Genomic DNA, 25,651 nt, shown 5'->3' with positions numbered 1-25,651 from the left:
AGGTAACTAATTAACACATTACATGTTTTCTTAATGTGCGCAAAATAACTTAAAGCACCATTTGAAAGCAAATAATCATGATTAAAAAATAATTTATCTTCCTTTAAAAACAACATCAACAGTTAGGATAGCCTCACTATCTAAACCCCATTCCACATGATACAAGTGTACTAGTGCACACTCTCAACCCTTTCTCCCCTCGGTGGCCTGTCATCAGTGCTTGTTGCTAAATTTGATTTCACTGATTTAATTCGGGTGACGATAGTTGCTGCAATCCCACTCTGCTCTGGTCCTGATGAAAATAGACCGAGATGAAAGAGAGAGTGAAAGAAAAGCCCAAACGAAGCAAATCAGGCTCTCTCTCTTTCTCTCTCTTACACACACTGTCTTTGTCTCCCTCTCTCTTTCGGCCAGTGTCAGGAGCCCATTGATTAGGAGAAGTGAAGGTTATTTAGGGTAAAATCAGAATGGAATATATAATAATCATATATAATAATCATGTTGTTCCCTGCAGCATGTTATAATTTTTTTAAAGTGCTGTATGGCTAATGTGGTCCAGCTCCTCATTAGAATCAATCTGTAACCATGGATTGATGTGTGTGTGTGTGTGTTTCAAGGTTTGCCTACATGTGTGTATGCTTGATAGCTGCTTGATAGTTCTAACATGTATTCATGTGCTGCTTGCCTTTATACATACACATCCTCTCTCTCTCTCTCTCTCTCTCTCTCTCTCTCTGCTGGAAGGCTCATGCGCAGCACATTTCTCCCTCTGTTACGTAACTCCCCGTCTGAATCCTGGTCACAGGGATAAAAATAGGCTGATAAATAAATAAAGAGGAAGCAGAGAGAGATAAGATGTGCGCCCCTCAGGGGGAGTTGGCCCAGTCAGAGTGAGAGGCAGACAGACATCCATGTTTCTCCTCCAGCCTCTATGCTCCTTCTCTTCCCTTTCATCAGCCTTTTTACTCCTCCTCATTTCACTATTATCAGCTTTTATTCCCAATTTTCATCATTTTCCTCTTCATTTAGCTCATTTCCTTCCTCAGCAAAAAGTTGAGTTGGTAAATTGAATATATTTCATAATATGAATAGTTTATTATTCCATCTACAGACTTTAGCACACATTACGTATACATAGTACATGCAGTATTTTGCACTTAAATCATACCACATTTATGTTTTTATGAATTTTCATTTTGTTCAAACGAATATCTCATCATTTCATTCATAGTATGTTCCCATGCAGTCATGGTCCTGGAATTCATTCAGCCTCCTTCTTCTAATCTCACCAATGTTTCCTCCGTGGGGCGATCCATTATGTTCGCTTATCCTGGGAGAGTCAGACAGACAGACAGAGGAGGAGAGTCTGCAGGTGCTGATTAAGTCTTAAAGGGAAATATCACCCATTTCAAAGATTAACAAATGGAAATGTGAGTTGTTCCTGAGCCACAGCATGCATCACTCTATCCTGGAGGTTAAATTGTAATGCAGTTGGTATGTCCAATTAATTAACGTGACGTGACGTGACGTGGCGTCTATTTAATTGAAAATCTGACACATGCAAGCCAAGGTGATCAGACTTAGACATGATTACGTGTGTTAATTAAAACTTTTGTTAATCACTATGCACAGTCTAGTGACATAACATAAAGACATAAATAAGAGCTGTGATTTACCAAAATAAAGTTTTATTAAAAAATAAAATTTTGTATTTTAAGGGTCACGGTACATTTACTATCTAAGGTGCCATGTGGAGTTTTCTTGTAAACAAGCAAAACAAATGATACCAAACAAAACAGGAACCCAGTGCAAAAACATTACTCCTCAGTGCTGACCACAAACTGCACATTTACTGATGACACTACCAGGTGAGCCACTGATTCGCCCCTTGAGCATAAAATATAACAATGTTCAAAGGAGCATGTAAAATATTCTAAACGTTTCTGAAACCAAGAGCAGAACTGAGTGATACTGGAAGACAGAAGTGCTACTTTAAATAATTAAAGGATCTGGATAATTATTTCAACACTGCAAAATGTTGAATGTTGTTTTTTGTATCAGGACACATCAAATGTAGTATGGCTCTACAATGGCCACTTATCACAGTGCAAAAGAGAAACTGTGTACAAAGTAGTATCCTTTTTTTAACATTTATTTATAGCCAGTTTAACATGTGGTTAGGTCTGTCTCACCACCAATAAGAGTGGACTGCTAATGACGCAGTAGATTTAATGTTGCTATGGATATCTGCTGTTGAATGATGGTTAACCTGTTTCTCGGTTGCTGCTTTTCTTTGTTTTCTCTAAATCCTTGAGTTTTAAACTGTTGGTTGGACAAAAGAAACAAATTTGGAATTTTCAAAATGATTATATGAGAAAATAATTGGCATTTTAGTTGAAAATGAACTTTGTACTTTGTACTTTTCTCTCAGAAACTCAACTGTCCGTTCTTCTCCCCTTTTCAGGGTTCACGAACAAGAGCTGACAAAGAGGCACGAGAGGGAGCTCGCCGAGCTGAGTGCCGTCCACAGCAGAGAGACGCAGAACATGCTGTCCGACTTCAACAAAGCCCAGGAAGTGCTGAAAGACAAGATCTCCGCCCTTCAGATACTGTACGTACACACTGCGAATATGTGTGTGTGTGTGTGTGTGTGNGTCGTGTGTAACGTTGTGTATTTTTGTTGTTGTTGTTGTCATTTAGTGTTGATTTCATGCAGCGTTGTGTTGTGATGTGTCAAATGTAACGTTTGTGTCTTTGTGTCATTTCCTGTCTGTTCATTCACAGATTTTTGTCTTCATGTTGTGTCTGTTTGTGTCATTTTGTGCCAGTTTCATGTTGTGTTGTTGTTGTGTGTGTGTGTGTGTGTGTGTGTGTGTGTGTGTGTGTGTGTGTGTGTGTGTGTGTGTGGTGTCGTCAAACAGCTGTGCAGCAATGAAGGTCTGCGGCACAGAGGAATAACAGTTATCTGATTCTTCAGCTCATGATTGCCGTGGGCACAGGTCAACATATTTGTCCTAGATAATGTAACTGAGTATTGTCAGGTGCCAAGTGGAAGCATAAAAACAACAGACAAGTTTTCTCTGGGGAGAGGAGCAGGCGAGGCATTCACACCTGCCCGAACACTCCTGGTTTCTCTTTTCTCCTCTGCAGATTTAACTCTTTATCCACGTCTAACATACTTGTTCACATCATTTACTTTAATGAAGCAGATGATCAAATATCGGAAAACTGTGCGCTTCCTGTTTTTCTATGCAATGACCTATGCAGTCACTGCATCATAGACAACTAGGGCGTATCTAAACACATTTTCAGTTGTTAGTCATATAGGAGCAGGAGCATCCATGCAGACTATTTTTATTTTCATGTGCGTCAGGTGAAGTGGAGTATAAATAGGAGGAGGGGGGGGCTGTGATGAATTATTTTCCTGCCAGATAATCATGTTGCTGGTGTCATACGTTATAAACAGCTGCACCACGCACGACGGCACATGAAGAAAACTGGCTCGCTATGAAAGGCAGCGCCGAGAGATTTACTGCAGTCTGAGGCCCGTGAACCCTCAATCTGTACCTGAGCCAAACTCTTCTGGAAATAATGTGTTCCATTTTCAAAACAAAAGCACATCACAAAAAGATAAAATGACTCCATGAAATTGAAGATTAAAAAAAAGGAGAGAAACACAAATGCCAGCTTTTGATTCCATATGCATGAGGTATAATGTGCCTTTATGCATGCGCTCTCATATTGTTCTGTTGTATGGAGGCAATTTGAATAAAAAACACTGTGCAGACTGCAGGTTTCAGTAGCTGCTTGCAACTTCATTAAAGTTTTCAATCCTGGGTTTTATGTTTGCCTCTATCCTGATGTGCATCAACATAACTGCGTCACATAAACTGTGAAAACTGTCCAATCTGCCAGGAATTCTCTTTTTCATACATAGTAAGCAGGGGCTGATGTCTTCATCTGAACATTGTTGTGTTTTCTGTATTTATTCACTCCAAACATGTCGTCACATTGCCACTGAGCTCGCTGTTATCTTAACTGAAGTGCCACACACTTGAAACTGAACCCACAGAGGAAACAGTGCTTTTCTTAAGCATCAAGCATCAAATAAAAACAACATTTCTTACTCCCCAGAAATGCTCAGAGTCAAACTGTGGCTGTTGTCAGGACTTATACTGAACTCATAAATCCAACCCCACCCCCCAGTACCACTCAGTAATTGTGGTATTAAATTCCTCTTCAGGTCATCAAAACCAACAAATTACTGAGGACATAACCTCTGTGTCCCTGCTGGTAGCTGCAGCTGTGGCAGATGTAAATAATAGCTTCCCATGAACCAGCTCCATTGTTGATTGGTCTAGTGAATGTACCTCATTTGCGTCATTGCCCAAACTGTCATTTTTCCTGAATCCAAATTATGTTAAAATGTGTTACAATGACTAGTGCACACATGGAGAATGAATTATTGGTTATTACTGTATGTTAATACTGTTTGAAGATACCGAGGATTATTATTTGTTATTCTTCTATAAGCTCTCTGTCAGTGGCAGGTAGCAAAATATATCCGGTCCATACTCGGGGCACATGCTTGTTTTCTTCTGGCCCAATACACGTCTGGTCCCACGGCCTGAATCCGGCCCATATACAGCATGACTGTCAAATGCTACCTTCACATCTGGACCGATTCTGGCACACACACACAGAAAATCTTCCAGCTGTCAGTCAATAGTGGAGGAGAGTCCGCCCAGATGTGGAAGGCCGAGGACCCAGGCATATGTTGGGTCAGAAGATCATTTTGCTATCTGAGATGCTACTAATTCCAACCAAAATGTTATGACATATTTTTATAGTGCAATACTACATAAATGTATGGTCTGTGCAGACAACCTGAATGAAATCAGGATTTCTAAATGTCACATTTGTTTTACTGTAAAACAGAGTTTAGAGGGACAGTGATGTAGGATTCTAAGACTGGAAACCAAGGGTTCAACCACCTTGGATTTCTTGGGCTCCTGCAGCCTTAAAATATTCAAATCAGATGAATTATACATCATAAAGCTCAAGTCTTGTCCTGCTCAACGTACAATATGCAGTAACACCAGTCTACAAACCAAATGTAAGTTAGAACTTCCTCAGATGGAGAACTTGCAGAGATCAAAGAAAATGTATAGATTCACATGAAATGTGGATCAAAGACATTTCGCGTAGCAACTAATGATACAGGGCTCAAAGAATCTAATTAGTGGAAGGAAATGCGGCTTTTATCACTAGAGATAAAGCAGAAGATTTATATCACTGATGATGCTGTGAGGACACTGAGGAGAGGTCAAGTTAGGTTTTGGTGAAGCAGATGCTGAAAGTGATGCGTGCATCGATTGAAAGATTCCAGAGAAAGCTGAGGGGATGCAGTAGATGGGCAGGTTACAACTAAAGAGACAGATGAGTGTATATGACAGAAAGTACAGGTGACGACAGACAAAAATACAGAGAAAAAGATGGAGGCAGCAGGAAAAAAGAAAATGAGGTGAAAGGTGATTTTTGTGCTGGTGGCTTTAGAGACAAACCAAACCACAAGAGAGTTTAGAGTTAAAGAGATACAACAGATAAGAACAGGGTGATGTAAAGATAGAAAAGCCATAGGAAAAACTCTGTGCAGCACATGCTGTAATGAGTCTGTGTGTGAGAGAGAGTCAGGAGACATGCAGCAAACTAGCATTCTCCTCAGAGCTGACCTCCTTTCAGTCTGGCTCAGCTGAGAGCAAAGCACCACCTGCTGGACCACAGAGGATCTGCAGTCAAACAGAGCATAGTCATCAATCAGATAACCTTTTATTGGCTGTTATTTCATCTGCAAATGAAATGCCAGTTAAACATTATTACAGTGTTACACACAGTATTACACAAGATCTATAGTTAAAGGAGTGTAGAGTGTACACAATCTGTTTACGATTTGTTTAAAGAAGACATTTTGTTGAAATTTTCCAATATTTTCTTTCTTTCAGACCTCAGCACCACCTCTCACTGTGTTTAAGGTCTTTTCTCTTTTATTTTCACAAATACAGCATAGAATCTCCACTTACCAGCTTTAATATCTCTAAGGCTTTCAATTGTATCTCATGGTATTCACCAACAGGTAGAGTTTATTCAGTCAGCCTAGTGGCTGTTATAGTACTGTTAGGGTTTCCCATCCAGGTTGAGTTAAGGTTAAGCATTTATTTCAAGTTTCAGTTTTTTGGGGTTTTATTTCCAAATTACTGTAACAATTTTATAGAGTTAATTTAAATCTTGCTAAGACATGCACTCACCTAAACCTCAAACTGAGTGCATGTACTGAGGTGATTGAGGCCCAATAAGTAATACAAAGTAATACCATTAAGAGTACATATTTGATATAATGGATAAATATATCAAATCCATCAATTCTTCTTCTAAGTTTACCATAACACATTGACCTGACCCAAGAATCTAAACTTTGAAAAAAGCATCTGCACCCAGCATACAAATGACTAAAGTTGGAATTAAAATACAGTAATGTGATTAAGTATAATGTAGTCAAACAGTCTGAGACTTTCTCTTATTTTTTTGTGATAAATTCACTAATAATGCTCAGCAAGTTTTTTTTTTTTATTTTCTGGCTGTTTCTTCACTTTCCCCAGAGATGATCCTCTCACCTAATTAACTAAAACACAGATCCGTCTTAACCACCAGTCTCTTTCCGCCTCATTAATCACTGTGGTGACGACAGCCTTGTCTCCTTCACAACGAGTCCCTCTCCCTGAGCAGCCGCTGAGATATCCTCACCATTCAAGCCTCATGAATATTTAAATATTTTTGTCCTGTTATTCCTCTGAGAGTTAGGAAGCTCGTCTATGGGTTGCATTTTGTGTTTGTTTGGGTTTTGGTTGTCATGACAACTCAAGTTGCAATTTGTAGTCACATCTGTAGTCACATCAGCAATTATCCAGCTTGTAGATGTCTGTTAAAATCATACATCCGGACAGCTGAAACATAATTACAGTCAACACTTAAACAACAGTCTTCAAATCAGTGCATAAAGTTTACTAAACTGCAGGTAACCATAGCAACAATGCTTTTGCTTTTCCACTACCTTTCAATTAAATCTCACCAGTGAAACATCTGCAAGATTAAACAAGACTTTGGAGGCCAAGCAAGAACCGGAAACAGTGAAAACACCGACTGTATTTCAAACAGAGCAGATGGCTCTAAAGTCCATGATGACAAAGAACGCACAGAAACTTTGAGCATGATTGTCAGAAATTTAGGAGACTGAATATCCATCTTCCTTGTGTTTTGTGAGAATCTCATAAGGATAAAATACCGTGCCACCACACAAATGACACAGCCCTTAGACAGATGTAGCCGTCTCTGGCAGGTGTAGATAACACAATGCTGCTTTTATAGTCTTTATACAGACAGGAAGTTCTGGTTTAAATTGTGTGTTGTTGTTATTACGGTACATATAGTATCAAACTCTCTTAATGTGACCTCATGCAGCTTTCTTTCTTTTTTATTCTAGTCTTCTTCTTTGTGTCTTTCACCGCTATTTTCTTTGATAATCATTCCCTTGATGGCTTATGTGTGTGTGATCATGCACAATGAGTTTTATTATAAGAAAATAGTATTATAACTATATTATAATAGTACTGTAAGAAAAGTCATGGCCTCTAATTGTTCTTCATCCATTTTTGCTCATTGTTTATTTTATTTTTACACCTAAGAGTGAATTATTGCACTTTTAAGATAGATGCTCAATCAAAGGAAAAAAGGGAGTGTGTATTTGAGTCATTTTTTAAAGTTTTTTTAAACGTTTACTGGTTCAAGCATCTTGAATTTAAATATTTGCTGGTTTGCTTTGTCTTCGACAGTTATCTTTGGGTTTTGGACTGTTATCCAGGCATTTGAAGATGACAGTTTGGACTCTGGGAAACTAACAAACACATTTCACTATTTTCTAATATTTTATAACAAAACAATTAATTGATTACTTGAGAAAATATCGTTCGGATTAAGCGATAATGAAAATAAAAGTTAGTTGCAGGGCTAATTTAACTGTTCATATATGTTTGATGGTTGATTGTAGTTAGTCACTATTTATTGTTTGGTAATCATCATGTCTGAATTAGCATTAAGGTACTTTCAGACAGTGAGTGGTTTCTGCCGCCGCTGCCTCTGTTGTCTCCAGTGTAAATATGATGGCAGCTTTGATAGGCGGCGATGTAGGAGCTAATTTTACCAGTATCTGAGTTCCCTTAATTACACACCTCGTCACAAAGAAGTGAGGAAGCAAGAAGAAGTGGAGTCATTTTTGTAACAAAAACAAACATCATACACTGAGTTTATTGCCAGCAACTGCAGCAGCAGCAGCTATGAGAGAAAAATACAGAACCAGAAGGTAGTGAAGATAACAGAAGCACTAACCCAATTCTTCCTCTTCACCATCACTCATTGTCAGTTTTTTAGCTGTATTAAATTCCAACACTATGGAGTCCAACTACGAGACTCAAGGTCATCATCTTATCACAGACACCACCTTCACCAAAAAAATCAGCTACTGCTTGAAAAACCACATTAACACCTTGTTGCAGCTTTACTACTGACAATTGGAGCAGTAATGTCTGACCAGTATCTTATTAGCTTAACCATGCAGTCTGAGACCTACTTTCCCACTCAAGTGACACCACTGCAGATATGGATTTTCCCGCCTGCAGGTTGCGTTGAAGAAAATCAGTTTGATGGCTTGCATATAAGCTGAGCAATAGCGGGTCATCTCTGTCCTCGTGATCTGAAACCAACCCAGAAAGATGACAGATGCCACGGGTGACCCTGGACTCCCTTGACTTTCATGTGTCACTGACACTCCAGCTCGGTGTGACAGAGGGACTTCCTGCTTAGTGGAGGGTTGCTGATGCTGCTGCAGTAATAGTTGGACGCTAAGCATTTGGCTTCAGCGTGCTCCTGCCCAGAGGAAACTCAGCTACAGTTCAGCCAGCTAGTACGGAGATAAATATAGATAAACAGTGGGGTCCAAAAGTCAGACACATAATCTGTATATATATACTATATATCCATTGGAACAACATATTGTGCATAAGGCAATAAAAAAAACCTTATGAATATTTGGATCTGATCATGACCTCCCCACCAGCCTCAGATGGAACCAGTTATTCCACTCGAGAAGACATCATTTGTCTCGGCTCTATTTGAAGAGTTTACTGAACTAGTGAGCTCTCTGCTTTTCCCTCATGTCACTGTATCACTGAGATTCTTGGCCAAAGTGACTGTTAGGGACAATTAGATTAAAGCTTAAAACTGCACAATACTTATACAGGCACTTAGCTTTGTGGTGTGGAGAAAACCCCACTCTTGCATTGCAGCTTTACTCAAACCATGTACTCATCCATAATGAGTAGCCTTAAAGCTGCAGTAGCCCATAGTGGCATAATGCCAACTCTGGTTTGGTACTGCATTGCTTGTTTTGAATGCAAAAAGTTGATTAAAGCAGCTTTAAAGTTGCAATAACGTTCCTAATGTTGCTCCATGTCTGCTGAATATGTAAATGGTTTATTGGGTATACTTATCTACAATGCAGTAAATCTTGCCAGTAGTTTGTGGTGCCTTTGAACTGTATTGCATTATACAGAGAGATGTTCGTATTATTTAGGCTACTTTCATTGCTCTAAATGGGAAAGATAAAATAATAAAACACCTGTCCAAACTACATCCTCCAAAATGACCATACAGCTGAATTACCACCCCTCTGAAACAGTTTCTGAACATTCTAACCTTCATGAAGGGAGGATTATCGCATTAGACTGCATTAGCTTTAGCTGGATCCTGGGTTTAGCTAATAAACTGACAATTGAGAGTAAACCATAGCTCCCATAATAAAAGCTAACATATTCCCCAAAAAGAGCCCAAAAAATGTGTTAATTCTGCTATTAGTAGTTGAATTACTATTGTACATATACTGTCATGTAGCTGTTAAAATTTACGCTTAAATGTTCCCTTTTCTTTTTTATATATCAGTCAGTGTTTGTCAAACACCAACACAACCCGAGCAGCTAAAGAGACTCTGATGCTTGAGTTGCAGAAAATGTTTGACAAACAGGAGGAACATGATGAATCGGCTATCAGAAGAGCACAGACGGACCAGCAGAGCCGACAGTATATCTGATGAAACTGCAGATCAGTATGTATCAGTATCACCGAGCAGAGCTGCAGTGGCTGCGCCCGTACAGCAGCGGACATTCCTTGGAGAGACCACAGTTTATCAGGAAGACAAGCTGCTCTGGTACTCGGCCTTTAAGAAAGTGTGATTTCATGGTGTGGCATAAATGTCACAAAGATACCCTTCAGTGGCTCGTGCTGTGGTGGTGCGGGAAGTGGAAGGCTATTTAGTTCACTGTCACATCAGCTATTGGTAAAGCCACCAACAGAATCACAGTTAAACATGCAGAGAAACCATGTTTGATCAAAAACAATTTTCAGAGAAGGCCTCATCTCTACATCCAAAAAAAGCACTTGTACCTGATCTCAGACTGTTTCATGTTTATTTTTTTTGTCATTTGTGTTTTACTGAAACTCAATGAGCTTCAGATGATTTTTTTTTTTGTTCTTGTTAATTTAAACTTCTATTTTTATATCTCAGAGGGTGTTATGTCATAATTCATAAATTAGAGATGTGAATATAATAATAAAAACAAAATGTCTCTGGTAATCATTGATTTCAAACAATGATATGATATAAAATAGGATGCAAGTGATGACTTATATCACATCTTGTATAATGGTAAGATTTAAAAGACACATTTCTGAGTCAGAGAAAGACTTTTCGAATTGCACAAGTTCTATAAACTATATCCCGCTGTTGCCAAATTGAGGCTTTCAAAGGCTTTTTGTTTCATTTCATCCCAATTTAAAAAAAAATGAGTCATTTACCAGCAACGGTGTCATTTATGATTGGTTGTTTTTCGCTTGAAGAATATTTCATCCTGCTCAGCGATCTTTATCATATGTTGCATTAGAGAAAATGTCACCGGATATGAAATGACTCAGAGGTTTTTTTACACAAGTGGTGATTTCTCTAAAAGCCGGTTGGTAAAATAACAAAAAATCCATTATAATGTATTTTTGAAAGTTCTCATAACTCACAGAAGCGAAAACAACCTCCTGAGCCGGAGGACCTGCGCAGCTCTGTTTTGATTTCAAATTACAACCTTTTAATAGTTTTTGTAATGAGAAGTGGAGAAGGCAGGGAAAGGACCGGAGACAATTACTGTTTTATTGATCACAGGCTAATGAAAAAGTAAAAGCCTATGAATCACTCATCTTTTTACTCTTTGCAGTACAGAAATGTAATGCTCATAACTAACAGATGCTTCCATCTAGTATACAAACTATAAAGTGCAAGACCTAATCAGTTTACCTCACTGTTATTGCTGCTCTCTATCTGTGTTTAATTGATATTTGCATTTATATACATTTGACACTGATGGAAATGCACACACACCCTGATTAGATCACATTCAGCGTGAACACATCAGTTTGGAAAGAAGTCTGGATTGCTGTCTTACCTTTCCTTTTCTTCACTGTTGTATGAATTTAAGCCGCCAGAGCCTGAATGATGTTCAGTGGATCCTTTGTGCAGAATAATAATGTTCTTGTATTTTTTGTGTCTCCTATTTCAGGCTGGAAGGAACAGAGGAGAAGTTCAGGAACAGGGAGAGTCGACCTGAAGATCTGCAGATCATCGCAGAGCTGAAGGACATGGTCTCTGAGAGAGAGTCTCTAGTCAAGAAACTGGTGGTAGGTAGCCGCCAATGAGGTAATACCTAAACTAAGAGAAACCATATACAGTATTAAGGGTGAAAAGAAAAAGGCTCCATCTCCTGTTTGTTTGTAGATCTCAGGTGTGGTAGAACAAGATCATTTAGTTTTCCTCTAAATGAAGCAGATGTAAGTTATTGTTGTGTTTTGTATCCCACAAAACCAAATGGTTGTACAGACTGCCCCCCCACCCCCACCCCCACCCCATGAGTGTTTCCCAAATACAACAGGTCATTGGTGTGCGAGGTGTTACTGAAGAGAACTACTGATGTGTAAATGCAAAGAAACAGAAGCATGAGTGACTGTGTCCAGGTCCACAGAAGACATTAATATGTTTCTTAAATGCTGCAGGATTGGACAAAAAGCCACAGGGTTTTTCTGGCAATATTTTGTGTACATACCATATATTTTGACATCCAGTTATTCATTCAGTGTATAAATAAAAGATATTTGTTTGACCTGAGGAAAAGATGTTAATGAGAATTAGGCAGGATCCAAAACACAGCCCTGAGGCACCCCACTTTTAATAAAGGTGTTTGCTTAAACATCACTACCTGAGAGACATGATGGGAAACACTCAAGGGCAATACCTGTAATGACAACAAACAATTTTTAAATAGATACTAAACTAAATTAACTGAGATCAAGGGTCAACAACCTATAATTTGTCTACCTGACTTTTAACTTGTCCAAAGGCTAAACTTAGAAACAGGCAAAATGTATTTTAATGTTGGCTTTCAGGGATTTTGTAAGCTATCTTCAAAAAATGGTGAAGGACAGCAGAGTTGCATGTTATTCTAACTTATTTGAAGCTTTGCACAGGGCCAGCCTCACTGTCTGTCTTTTAGACAGTTTAAGGTCCAATATGGTTCACCTCATTAACGCTGTGATTTTCATGGGTTTGTCAGGGACACAGCCGACAATAACACAAGGCTACTGCAGTTTCACTGCACTAATCACATTGTAAAGGTGACTTTATAAATCAGCTTACATTTGTCACGGTGTGGTGCTGTTGTCATTGAGGTTTCTGAGTCATGAGCTTGTGTCTGAGGTCCACAGTCTGTTTTGAGGTTAAATAAAACACTAGAGTGCTTTAAGGGTAACTTGCAGGTCCATATGGGAAGAAGAATTTCAACCAAAAGGACAGTTATAATGGTTAAAATGAATGTTTTGAAGCAGTGGCACAAACTGCAGTGTCAAGTGTGTGTGCCTCTAAAAAAAAGTCTGAAGACAGAACTCATTAAATGTGTGATTCTCAGTCTCTTGAGTCTTCCACAGCCTTTCTGGCTGTCAGCTAACATGATTTTCTCCTCCAGGACGATAAGAAGTTCTACCAGCTGGAACTCGTCAACAGGGAGACCAACTTCAACAAAGTGTTCAACGCCAGTCCTAATGTAGGAGTTATCAACCCGCTCATCAAGGTAGGCGCGGATATCCTGTAGCACACCACACACAGGGGCACTCTGATGAGCCTGTCGCTTTCTTTTTACTGCATAGCAAAGATGATATCCACTCCATCTCATTTCATTTCCATCAGTGCTGGTTGATCTGATGGACAATCAGCACTGAGATTTTTAAGAAGGAATTCTGTTGCTTTGAAACACTGATCTCAGATTCAGTCCTATGCACATCTGTAGCTCACTGAATTTATAGCATTTAATCTCAAATCTAACGTGGCACTAGCCCTCTTGAAAATCAGTTGAATTTTAAAACATAATCACAGAAATGTGTAGTTTGACATGCTCTAAAGCCCCTGAAAAACTTGGTTTCAAATCAGTATTACTCTATAACATTAAATATTTATGACTTAATTAGCAACAAAGTTACAAAGTTATTTTTGAAAATATATGTTATTTATTAATCATTTATTTCAGTTAATTTGTTTTATTGGGACTGTGTGTATGTGTGGTTTGATCAGAAACAATCAAACCAAATGTCATAAGATATTGATTCAAATGTTGCTAAATCATAATTGGGCCATAGAAGTATGTGACATCACATTGTACCGACTCAGCCCTGCCCACTTCATACCATTAAAAAGGGCAGAAAAAAATTAAGAATACAGCAATCGCTCAATTGAAATAAATAAAACTGATGTAACTGTGTGAGAATATTGTGTGTTCATGTAGGATCTCATCACTCATATGAAGAGGCTGATTGAGAAAAAATCATTCAGGGCCTTTAAAACTCCTGGATAACATGATGAGTTCATTCTTAACAGTATGTGTGAGTTGAATGTTCCCACTGCATGGTCAGTATATAACTGTTGACATCATCTCTCGGGTTCTACAACTTCCAGTATTTGTGTTCTTGCTGTTACATGTATTTTTTCCACATATCTGTATATGTGATGTGTGTTTCACAGAATTTTATTTTCCATGTGTGTGTTAATGTACGAGTGGTTCTTCCACCCAGTTCGATTGTTCTTCCTGACTTTTTCCTCCAGCTTTCCTTTGCTTTCCAAGCCATTTGTTAGTGTGAGATGTTTCCTGCTTTGATACATCTCTTCTCATCTGAATTTCCATTCTGCTCAGAGCGACTGGTGCTTTAAGACTGAGACTGAGTGATGCCAGTCTTCAGACTGATCCATTCACTCTGCTTCGATCAACATTTGAATATGATCAAGTTAGCACGCTGCTCTTTTTCTGTCTCTCTCCGGCTGGACTGTTACGACCTCTAGAGCTCTCCCTGTACTCCATTTGCCCTTTTTCCCTCCATTTCTTCTTATCTTTTATTATTATTTTTGTTTTAAACTTCCCTTTTGCTCCCTTTTTGACCCCCGTGCCCCTCCTTTTCTTTTTTTTCTGTGTAGCAAAAGAAAAAGAATGAGAAAACAGCAGCCAGCAGATTCAGCAGCTCTCCTAATCTCAGGGCTCTGGAGGCAGCAGGTATGGGCGTGGGCGTGGCGGGTACAGGAAGTGGGCAGCCCCCACAGCCCCCACCCCCGCCCCCAGCCCAGCCCAGCCGTCTAGAGCCCATCCCCAACTCCCCCCTCCACCACCTTGAGCTCAACTCCAACAAACCTCTTCCCCCGCCGACCCCTCCCACCGAACCCAAGAAATTCATGAGGTGAGACCTTTTCAGCCCCCACGGGCAGCAAGCTGGTCAATCCATGCATCAATCATCCAATCACAGGCCTCTGTTTAATTAGAAAATCCTGTGGATTAAAGAGGTTAAAGCACTTTTACTATGTTGACTCACAGCCTGAGTCAAACCTTGATTGTAGAAGCTATATTTTAAGATAATAAAAAACCCAGAACTCTGTTGCTTCTGGCTCTGTAAAGAAATTTCTCAGTGGAACAATAACTGATGTTTTACATTTTCATTCTTTCCTGCCACGTCTGGCCCTTTCACAAACCATAAAGAGCATGAAATCATTATCATCACGAGCTGCAGAGTGTAAAATAAAAACTTGTTGAAACTGACCATTAGCTAAACCGCTCCCAGTAACTGGTCTTAACACAAGCTTTCCGTTCTCGCAGGCTATTGTTCAGCGATCAATATTCAAAAGTCATTGCAATTCGCGATTGATTTCAGTCAGTGTTAGGCATGAGCAGGATTCTCATTTCTAGCTGAACCGTCGCTAGTAGAATTTATCAGCTAACTAATTAAACCAACATGATTACAGCTTGTCAGTCTTACTATTATAAGTATGATTAGGACAAATGTAAGATTAGACTGTTGTTTCTTTGTAGCAGATGAGCTCTAATTAGCTAAGTAGTATAAGTTAGTATAAGTATGTTTCACAATGTTAAAAAAGAAAAGGCTTGTAGGATGCTGTGGTTGTTGGACCGTTAACAACTCCACCTCCAGTGGATCAGGACAGGGCCAAGTAACGTTAGCAAAACTCTAGTAGCATCTGGGTCTATATAGTGGATGTGCTGGTTGTTAACAAGCCTTTTTTTTAATGGAACATATATCCCCTGAAAATGACATAGCATGTAAAGATGGCTCACTACTGCAGGTAGTAAACTACTTAGCCAGACATGCTAACATTTGCAGTTTACATCAGAGCAAACAAGCACACTGTTTGTGCTTGTAATTTTGGTTTTACTTGAGTTAAACTCCTTACATATGAAGTATGGCTCTTACTTTAAAATGCAGAGAAATCCACAGCTTGACATCACGGCTATATTATTAGAAAGTGGGGCCCTGGGCACAGACAGGTAAAAGCCTGCGTCTGTTTATCATTTTGTGTCTCTTTGTAGTCGTTCTGTGTGTCTTCATGAGGTCTTTCCCACAAGAGACCACTGTTCGTTCCCTGTATGATGCAAAAGTTAATAGTTTCATTTATCCGCGACTGTTCGGTAACCTTTACTGTGTGTTTATTACTGTAACCATGACAACGAAGGTCTCTAAACTTAAGGAAACGCTTACTTCAGCCCAAACTGCTATCTTTTCCTCAACCTAACCAAACCATGACCGTTTCACAGCCTTAACCATGCATTTATTATTGTTACCATGACGACGAAGGTCCAGTACACTTCTCAACTGAGCTCTGTATCGTTCAATGGAGACACTCGCGTCATACAGGGGCTCCGGCCCGGGGCCCCCTGACCTCTCAGGCCCCTGGACCTGTGCCCGGTAGGCCCTGGTCTGCTGTGCCTGCTTAGGATTGTAAAGCCATGACCGCACAATGGCTGGTCGGAGGAGGGATTTAGAAAATGGTCAGTTAAAACATACTGGTAGACGATGTCTGCCTCCTATCAAGCCCTGAGGTTTATACTGTATATAACAGTGACTGATCCTCAGTTGAGACTGAAGGACACGACTGCATTTTCCTGCTGAACCTCGGCGACATCAGCAGCATCACAGCTCTTTAAATAGAAGCAATGAATATTTATAAAATAACATTATAACCTGAACAAAAACACAAGAGTTCCATATGCGACTGAAGCTTCAAAGAATGGCCTTGGAATGCAAAAGGGGCATGTTTTTTATTTTTTACTTTTCCTTTCCACGATTGTGTGTCTGTCAGTCTGAACATGTTAACAGTGTGCATGCTGTTTCCCTTTCCTGTGCAGGAAGTTATACAACATACTGTTGTTTGTAGCTTTTTGTTGTTGCATTGTGTCTGTTTTTTTGGGGTTTTTTTTTCATCCTCATCTTCATCTGAATTTCAGCATGTTGCACACGCCGCACTTTTCCTCCTCAACTCCAAATGGGATTGATTATTTTTGTACAAAGTGAATAAACTATTTTGGCAAGTGAATTTCTAATGAAGTAGATATTGTCTTTTGCTATCATAGACAGTCCTCTCTGTGTGTGGTGGTGTCTTATTTTGAAAAAAAAAAAAGCTTCACTGCTCATCTCTGTGGTCCAATAAATGCTTCTCTGGTCGGTCGCTGTGGTGTGAACTGATATGATGATAAATTATCGAACATGCTTCTCACATGAATACATGCAGCGTGTGTATTTGCATGCCAAGAAGTGTGTTTTGCAGCACTACTATTTAGGTTTATAGCATGTGTGAGTGTATGGGTGTGTGTGTGAGTGCGTGTGTTTGTGTGCGTGTGTGTGTGTGTGTGTGTGTGTGTGTGTGAGCATGTTCTGCTGCATGTTTTGCTGGTGTTTCTGTAAAGAAGAGTTATGACATATTATGGGATGGCTGCTTTGCAAAAGCTTGGGACAAACCTCTGTTTATTATGGGAGCCACCTTTTGCTGTTACACACAAACACACACACACAAATGTTCTTAAAGGTGATCCTGGTTTTCTGAAGAAACAAAAACACACTCGTTGCTATTGGCAGGAAAGCATGAGCGCTACTCCAACACAAACTCACACACACACACACACACAACAGAGCCAAGCAATGACAGTATGAGGTCAGATATTACAGATCTCCTTTGAAATGTTTTCAGACTCCATGAAATGATTCATCCCTCTCCTCCCCGCACTCTCTTTGTTCTTGACAAACACTTCTACTTAGCCTGATTGCTCTGGCCTGACAGTAACCCTTCTAACAGCTGAGTGATCAGCAATTTGTAAATCTGACCCGTTTAAAACATTGGGTTTTAAAGTCTTCATCGCCTAAACCCTTGAAACAGCTTTCATTAGATGACAGACCTTATCTAAATTAATTAGACTATTCCACTAAAATCTTGTTGCATATCAATGTGCCTGCGAGCATCTAAACATTAATGACAAGGCTCATTTTAGTTGATACTGGGGCCATTAGGACTGACGGGAATGTGAGTCAACACATGTACGAGAGAGGAAATAGAAGATGTGATGGTGTTGAGGAGAAGTGATGCCAGGGACTGATCATAAGTCACTAATATACAGTAAACTGAGATGAAAGTTTTTTACTGACATGGTCAAAAAAAAAAACACCTGTTTTACATTTCTACCCAAACCAAACTTTACCTGTTTCCCATTGAATCAGATCAGCACATACAGTTTACATTATCACCTGTAGATCTGTGGTTTAAGCTTTAGTTTGTTCTTGACCTCTATGTCAACACTTAAGTATACACTAGAATAGAATAGAATAACAAACCTTCATTGTCATTGTACAAAATATACAACAGAATTCAGAGAGCTACTCTTGATCAGTGCAAACAGTAAAAAAAAACAAACACACAACAATAGACAGAAGGACAGAAAATATAGAATATAGAATAGATTATTCTGAATGATAGAAAATATAGCAATTACAAGTAAGAGTCTAAAATTCTGCTAATTTCAGACTATTTTATGTAGGTAAAGTTTGGAGGAAAAAACTTAACACTGATGCTTTTCAGTAATTTTTTTATACTTTGTTAAATATAAAATATATAAACGTTTTTTTGACTGAATGAGGATACCAGTTTGGTGTAGTGAATTGATCACATAAAGACAAAAGAAAAATGTTGTAAAGTTTGGGGATATGTTTGGCCTCCCCTGAAATAAAGAAAATAAACATGGCTGCAGAAAACAGCTGTAAACTGCACACTTTTTAGCATTGAATTACATTATTTACACAGGACAATGCTAATTCTCTAGAATCATTCAGCATAGTGTATTGTATGATGTGTTAGCATGACGCAGCAGAGTAGATGTTACCCTAGATACTGTACGACTGAAGATATTTCATTCATTTAAACTGTCACTATGTATCAGTCAATCAGCTGACAGTACAAATACTAATGAAGACAGAGTGCAATATTGTCATTTAATAGTAAATAGAAGCTGCAAGTGAGCTGTAGTGTTTGTCTAATATAGAAACATTGTATGTAAAGTACTGTATATATCACTGTGTGTGTTTCATAGAAGCAGAGCGATTTGCTGTGAGTCTGAATTGTGACCATGTTCAGTGTAAACATGATTTATCAGGCTGAACAAATTAGGAAATCCTTGTGGGAAGTAATTGACGCAGAAAAAAAATTACCCCCCAACATTTATATATTACCCTGGGGTTATGGGACTGTTTGTTTAAGAAGTAGCCAATTAAGAAAGCAGAAGTGGCTCCAGTAGTTGTTTGTTTTGATAGATGCACAGGCTCAACCTAATTAGTTCAAACTTTGGGAAACAACATGTTCCCCCCCAGGAAACATGTTGGTTCAGGAAAAAGCTGCAGCTTGATGTCATCATACAGATTTCACTGATTATTGACATTTTCTTTTTTTTTTTTAAATAGACACAGATAGATAGATACAGATACTAGATCACATGCACACACACACTATCATCCTTAAAACACTGTAAAGGCCCATTACAAATGTAAAACTAAACACATGAACAGTTAAAATGCAAATCTCCTATTAAATGGTCCCTGAGTTGATTTTCAGTAAAGCACACCTGCTTCTTCTATAGGAACTTCAAAAACTGTATCATAATAATTAAGTTATGCTTCTTTTTATACGGTTTGTATGTGGTATGCAAGGCTGGATTACCAACCATGCAAAACCATGTGGGGTCCCACAATAACCCAGGTGTCTCTGTATGTCAGTCGTTTTTTGATCATTTGAATTCTTGCAAGTTATTCAGAGAATGTGCGCCACTAGAATACAGTATTAACTGGACCGTGCATAGGTGCAAAATCTGGTGACCATGTTTTGTAAAATCCAGTTGTAAATTCTGAACTTTCCCATGTAAAGTTGGGTTTTATCAAAATAGAAACTTGAAGGGACTTGGAGGCAACAGGGGCCGACAACATTTTGTTTTTGTGTTTTGGCCCAGAGACTACAAACAGGGTCATCCAGCCCTGATAGTTCGGAACAGGGACACAGCACAGACTCACTGAGTCCTGACTGTGACTTTGCTGCCCCCCTGTGGACAGAAAAGTGACATACACATTCAGATACCTTTAAACCCTCACATTAGTATTTATTGATGGTTGTATTTTATTGTGGCCAAAATCAAATCCAATCATAAATTGGTTTTGTGCTGTGCATTGACTCACATTGCTTTAGTAACTAAAATAACTGTAAATAGCACAGAAGGAGAAGCGGTCTGGTGAGGGACTGTAGGATGGAAAATGGAAATGGAAAAATGTACATCACTTAAGTTTAAGCACAAAACACACCGAAGGGATAAAAGAAAGCAGACACAGAGGAGGAAGATGTAATCAGATCTTTTACTACAATATAAAATGACTTCATTACAAGTAAAAGTCCTGCATTTAAAGTTTACACTGTTATCAGCAACATGCACTGAAAGTTTCAAAAGTAAAAGTAGTCATTATGTGGAAAAATACATACATTACATAACCTTCTGTCTCATTAAGACATTTCTGTATAAAACTATGTCTGAAAAACCTTATTTATTTAAAACAAGTGAGAAAATCTGTCAGCGCAGCAAAATGAACACATTCAACCTGTTATTTTAAATCAATTTGTTTAATCTATTGATCGTCTTAGTTTTAGAAAGTACTTTAAACAAGCAGATCAGCATGGAAAATAGGTTAAAACATAATGATATGATAATACAGTCACCTTTTCATCACATTTTAGAATCATTTTGTATGAAAATGTTTGACCATAAAGTAACTAGTAACTATATCTGCCAAATAAATGTAGTTGTGTAAAAAGTATAATATTTGCCTTTGAAATGTAGTGAAGTATAAAGAAGCATAAAATTAAAATGCTCTAGTAAAGTGCAGGTACCTCAGAATTGTACTGAAGTAGAGTATTTGCTTAAATGTACTTATTTACTTTTCATCACTGCCAGACTTTGCCCTCATCTGTCAGACTAAATATGCTAAATGACTCTGTGGATTATTCCCTGACTGTCCTTTGTTTTTATTTGTGTTGTGTTGGCTTTGCGCTCCGGTCCTGAAGCCCTCCTGAAACAAAGGACTCCACCATCGACTCCCCGGACGCCCAGCGCCAGGAGTGGTTTGCCCAATACTTTTCCTTTTGATTGACCACAAACCTGCAAACACAAGGATTCAGCATGTCGACCAAACTTAAAAAAAACTAAACAGAAAAAAAAAACACAGAAAAAAAGAGAAAAAATGTTCAAACTATTTGTTCTTTATTGTCATTGAGAGGTTTGGGGATCAATTCACTTTAGATTCAGTCAACTGACGCTGTCATTCATGGTTTGAGAATGAATTCTCATTGATCTGTCAGTGAAACGCACAGAACTTGATGTCATTAATTTTCACTTTAGTAAAAATGTAATGATTATCCACTTCCTGCTGTTGGCTGAGGGGAAACTGAATTGAACCCGATCCTGGCTGTCAAAATGTCATCACTCTGATCTGATTTGATTGCTTGATTATCTCTGATTGTTTCACTGTGGACGAGTTTCTCTCTTAGTACAGTGACAATGATCATCAGTATGTTTGATGTTTATTTTATTTCTTTACTTCCTAACTTATTTTGCAGTTTCTTGGAACTAGAAAAAATGAGTGGTGCATTATCATGCTGCTAATTGCCATTGTTGGACTACAGTAAGAAATATATATATAAAGAAATATACAGTAGGTTATTGTGCTCTCCCTGTACGTGGGCCCACTGCATACAGCATCTTAGACTAGGAGGGCTGATCTAAGACCAGTTTGCCTCCTCATTTATGGTGACATTTACATGGACCTGATCCTAGATCAGTTACACTGCTCTGATATGCTCCATGAATACAGGCTCTGATTTTAGGACGGCACCATCATGGCAAGTTTGTTACAGCTGCATAGAAGTTTCAGCAGATTTTGGTAGAATATTAAAACCTGTTTGTATGGTTGTCTGTCTCAACACAGATATAATGATGTCTCACCAATTTTAAAAACAAAAATAGCATATTTTATATTTATATTATAATGTGTATGCTTAATAAATAATTATTGTGACATTTACCTGTGTTTGCTTGTCATTTATTGAAATGAATTGATTAATTACATTTCATTTTATTAAAAAAAATGTTGAAATAATAAAAATGTCAGTATTTTAAGAGATGTAAGATAATAATAGTTCATTAACAACAACTCAAGTTGCAATGATTAATCAACTAACTGGTAAGACGATCAGAAAATAATTGGCAACTCTTTGATAGTCATTTCAGTCACTTTTCAAGCAACAATTCCGAACATTTGCTGGTTAGCTTCATAAATGCATAAATGTGGGGATTTGATGCTTTCCTTTTTTCTTTTTTTGTCATATTTGATTTTTGGGTTTCGGGTCATTGGTCTAATAAAACAGGCAATTTGAACATAGCATCATGGGCTTTGGGAAATGTCACTGTTTTTCTATCACTTTATAGACAAATAAGAAAATATTCTGCAAATTAATCGATAATAATTGTTAGTTGCAAATCTGATGCAGAACAAGTTTTAAATGTTAAGTGCCAGTTTGAATTCATCTTTATTGTCTCAGTGCACTTGATAATATGAGAGGAGGCTTACTAATGGGCTTCTATGGATATGATTTAAGTATTTTAGGCAAATAAAAAAGCTATAGATACAAAGGGAATTAACTAAGTCAACAACAACAGAAAACAAAACTTGTAGGTATCTGGTCCTGAATACTCTCAAATCTTGATTGATAAAAGCTTGGATTTGTCCCGTCCTGTGCTCACACACACACACACAACTAAACATGTAAACTGCAATGAAATTTGAAAGTTAAAATGCTTGTTTTCTTTTCCGATTGTGCTTATATATGTGGGTGAATGTCCCACATTTATTTAAATATTTACTTACTAATAAAATTATATGTAGCTTAGAATAAAGAGTACTGATAGCTTCTTTGCTGGTACCACAGGCTTTACGACGAACTTCTAAAAGTAACCATTAGGGGGCATTGATATCTCTTCATATCTCTTCATGATCAGCTTCACAGCGGCTGACCCGGAAAATAAACAAACCCAGAATCCGTTCCTGTACAGACTGAACATGGCGGCCTCGGGAGCCGGGTCTCCTAGCCGGCTGGTCCAGTATGTTGTTGTCCGGTCGGATCTGGTTCATAAGCTGTCCTGGCCCCTGGGGGCCGTGATAACACAGGCTTGTCACGCTGCTACCGCCGCCATCCACCTGCACTACTCAGACCCAGACACGCAGCAGTACCTGGCAGAGCTGGACTCCATGCATAAAGTAGTGCTTGGGGTAAGTGCGACACTTTATGCCAAACACCGTTCAAATATCTGTCACTTTAGTGTTGCCTACATCGTCACCAAACGTACAACGCTTATACCATTTAAATAATGATAAATGACATTGTGACCTGGCTAATTGTATCATTCGGCAGCACATATTTACTATATAGTGCGAGCTTTCAACCTGTTGTTTTCCTTCACAGAAGCGTATTTAGCCAGTTAGCTAACACGTGCCGGATCATGGGAATCACAAAAGAAGCGATTTTTAAAAACCTCTGTGTTAGTTTGGCATGTCAGATTAGTGCCGAATTGAAAAATTGCGTCCATTGGTTATACTAAGTTGGTAAATTATTTTCTAGAAGCGACAGGTTTGTGGTGATAAGCCATTAATGTTTTAAAAGTCAAAATTTTGAATGTAGTCTCGTGTTGACAGTTATTTCTCCAAACGAGATTTATTTCTACTTCCTGTCTGAATTTAGTTAGCCTGTAGGTTATTGAATTGACCTGCTTCACTGTATCCCTGCAAAACAGGACATAGCTTTTCATTACTAAAATAACAACATGTTCTCATGGGTTTCCTGGTGTTAAATCTGAAGTAATGTTTTCTGTATATATGTATTTATCATAGAGGTCTGTGACATAAATTCTCTAATATCTTGACTTAAGTGTTTGTGTGTATTTTTGTCTGTAGGCTCCAGACGAGGCCGCCCTCTCCGGTCTATCAGAGAACCTGACTCAGGCTGGTGTGTCCCACAAGCTTTGGATCGAACAGCCGGAGAACATCCCCACGTGCCTGGCTCTGAAGCCATATCCTAAAGAGACTGTCCAGCCGCTGCTGCGCAAGTTCAAACTCTTTAAATAAGTTGCTTTGAAAAGTGTTCACTTACGCATTGCAGTGTATCTTAATACTTTTCAAATAACAGCAGGAAAGAGGCCTGAGGAGCTTCATTCAAAATGTGTGAATGTTGTCTCTGTCTATGGATCAAAACAGCTGTAATTTACAAGATTAAAATCAGAAAATGATCAATTTCAGTGAATCCTGATTAATTTGCTCAGATTTCACAATGCTTTTTGTTTTGTGATTATGATTTTATGATATATGTGAGCATTGGCAGGTACAACAGTTGGCAGTGTATTATCCCACAGCATCTTAGTACAGCTCAATACATAAGTTGTATTAACATTTACACATATATATATAAGTGTACACTGTATATCTGATGCAAAAACTAAATATGTTCTGGATGGCTCCAACTACAATTTAACCAAGTGTATAATGGTTTGCATTCAGTGTTACCACATTGCCAGTTCTTTATTTGAGGATGAAAAATGTCTGTCTTGTCTCATTGTTCTGTGGCATGAGTCGAGTAAATGTTCTACATGTGGTTTTACACTTCCTCTTCATTCATACATTCATTCTTATGAATCTAGTTCTCAAATTATGTAGCTCTTCTGTCAGATCTGTTGGCCAGAATCAGAACACCTGCAAACACTATTTGCACTTCAGTTGTCATTTCTCACCTGTAATTCCTTTAATATGGAAAGAGAAATTTATATTTCAACTGGTTAAACTTTACAGAAACATTTGTCTTTAGTAGACTAGACAGACATGATAAGGATTTTACCATGACACTCTGAGCCTCTCCCTGAGGGCACAGCTAATACACGATTCATACATAGGTACTTCAGGACACACTGGGCAAAATTAGAGAAATTAGTGTCTGATTATTTTTCAGCTGGTCCAGAAACAGCAGTTACTGTATATAGAAATGCAATTGTTATAAACAGATGGATGATGAAAAACTAAACCACCATCTTCTTTGTTAAAGCTCTTACTACAATGCCAGAATTATGTAAGTATTGTAAATGAATAATTAATATGACTGGTTGGTTCTGGTTGCAATATCACTATAGTTCAACTAGAGGTGTTTAACCTTTCCCAGCCTCAACATGAGTTGACCTTCACATTTCACTTAGTGCTCTGTGGGGCCCTGTGTGACCTGGCAGCGCGGTAACAAACAGTTAACAGGTGTTACGATAAAGAGCTTCAAAACTTCTGTGTAAACCAATGTGCAAAAATGCAAAGACCTTATAAAGCGTCTGTACTTTAAGGTTTAAAGTAAAAGACAGCAACCACAGCTCACCTGCCAAGACCCAGCAGATAATTGTGTCCTCATCCATTTTATTAAATATAGCAGGGTTCATCTGTCTGATGTGTTCCTGGAACTGCTCACCTGTTCTCTCCATAACATCCAGCAGTTCAAGGTATTCTTCCAGCTTCAGTGTTTCTG

General features: G+C 38.5%; 2 protein-coding genes across 3 annotated transcripts in view; both read left to right on the top strand.

The window, feature by feature from the left end:
* Positions 1–22,055, top strand: part of fam184a (family with sequence similarity 184 member A) — a 145,318-nt gene extending 123,263 nt beyond the window's left edge. The window contains exons 18-22 of one of the 2 annotated variants that reach the window (XM_022737911.1): positions 2,465–2,611; positions 11,709–11,826; positions 13,164–13,268; positions 14,660–14,916; positions 21,110–22,055. In XM_022737911.1, coding sequence (XP_022593632.1) covers positions 2,465–2,611; positions 11,709–11,826; positions 13,164–13,268; positions 14,660–14,916; positions 21,110–21,191 — 709 coding nt within the window. In that variant the 3' untranslated portion in view covers positions 21,192–22,055. The remainder of the gene's footprint in view (positions 1–2,464; positions 2,612–11,708; positions 11,827–13,163; positions 13,269–14,659; positions 14,917–21,109) is intronic. The other variant, XM_022737910.1, reaches the window with a different exon arrangement.
* Positions 22,056–23,143: 1,088 nt separating this feature from the next.
* On the top strand, positions 23,144–24,751 carry ptrhd1 (peptidyl-tRNA hydrolase domain containing 1). The gene is made up of 2 exons (XM_022738031.1): positions 23,144–23,370; positions 24,052–24,751. The coding sequence occupies exons 1-2, from the start codon at positions 23,161–23,163 to the stop codon at positions 24,220–24,222; spliced, it is 381 nt and encodes a 126-aa protein (XP_022593752.1). The 5' UTR covers positions 23,144–23,160; the 3' UTR covers positions 24,223–24,751.
* The last annotated feature ends 900 nt before the right edge of the window (positions 24,752–25,651 follow it).

This window comes from Seriola dumerili, unplaced genomic scaffold (assembly GCF_002260705.1).
Source record: "Seriola dumerili isolate Sdu_G_001 unplaced genomic scaffold, Sdu_1.0 BDQW01000025.1, whole genome shotgun sequence".
Classification (NCBI taxonomy): Eukaryota; Metazoa; Chordata; class Actinopteri; order Carangiformes; family Carangidae; genus Seriola; species Seriola dumerili.
This window is presented reverse-complemented; position numbering and strand designations above follow the sequence as displayed.

Excerpts from the sequence above, each read along its gene's own strand:
- ptrhd1 (XM_022738031.1), top strand. The coding sequence starts at position 23,161 with ATGGCGGCCTCGGGAGCCGGGTCTCCTAGCCGGCTGGTCCAGTATGTT. Across the intron at positions 23,371-24,051 it reads TGCATAAAGTAGTGCTTGGG|GCTCCAGACGAGGCCGCCCT; the intron begins GTAAGTGCGACA and ends TTTTGTCTGTAG.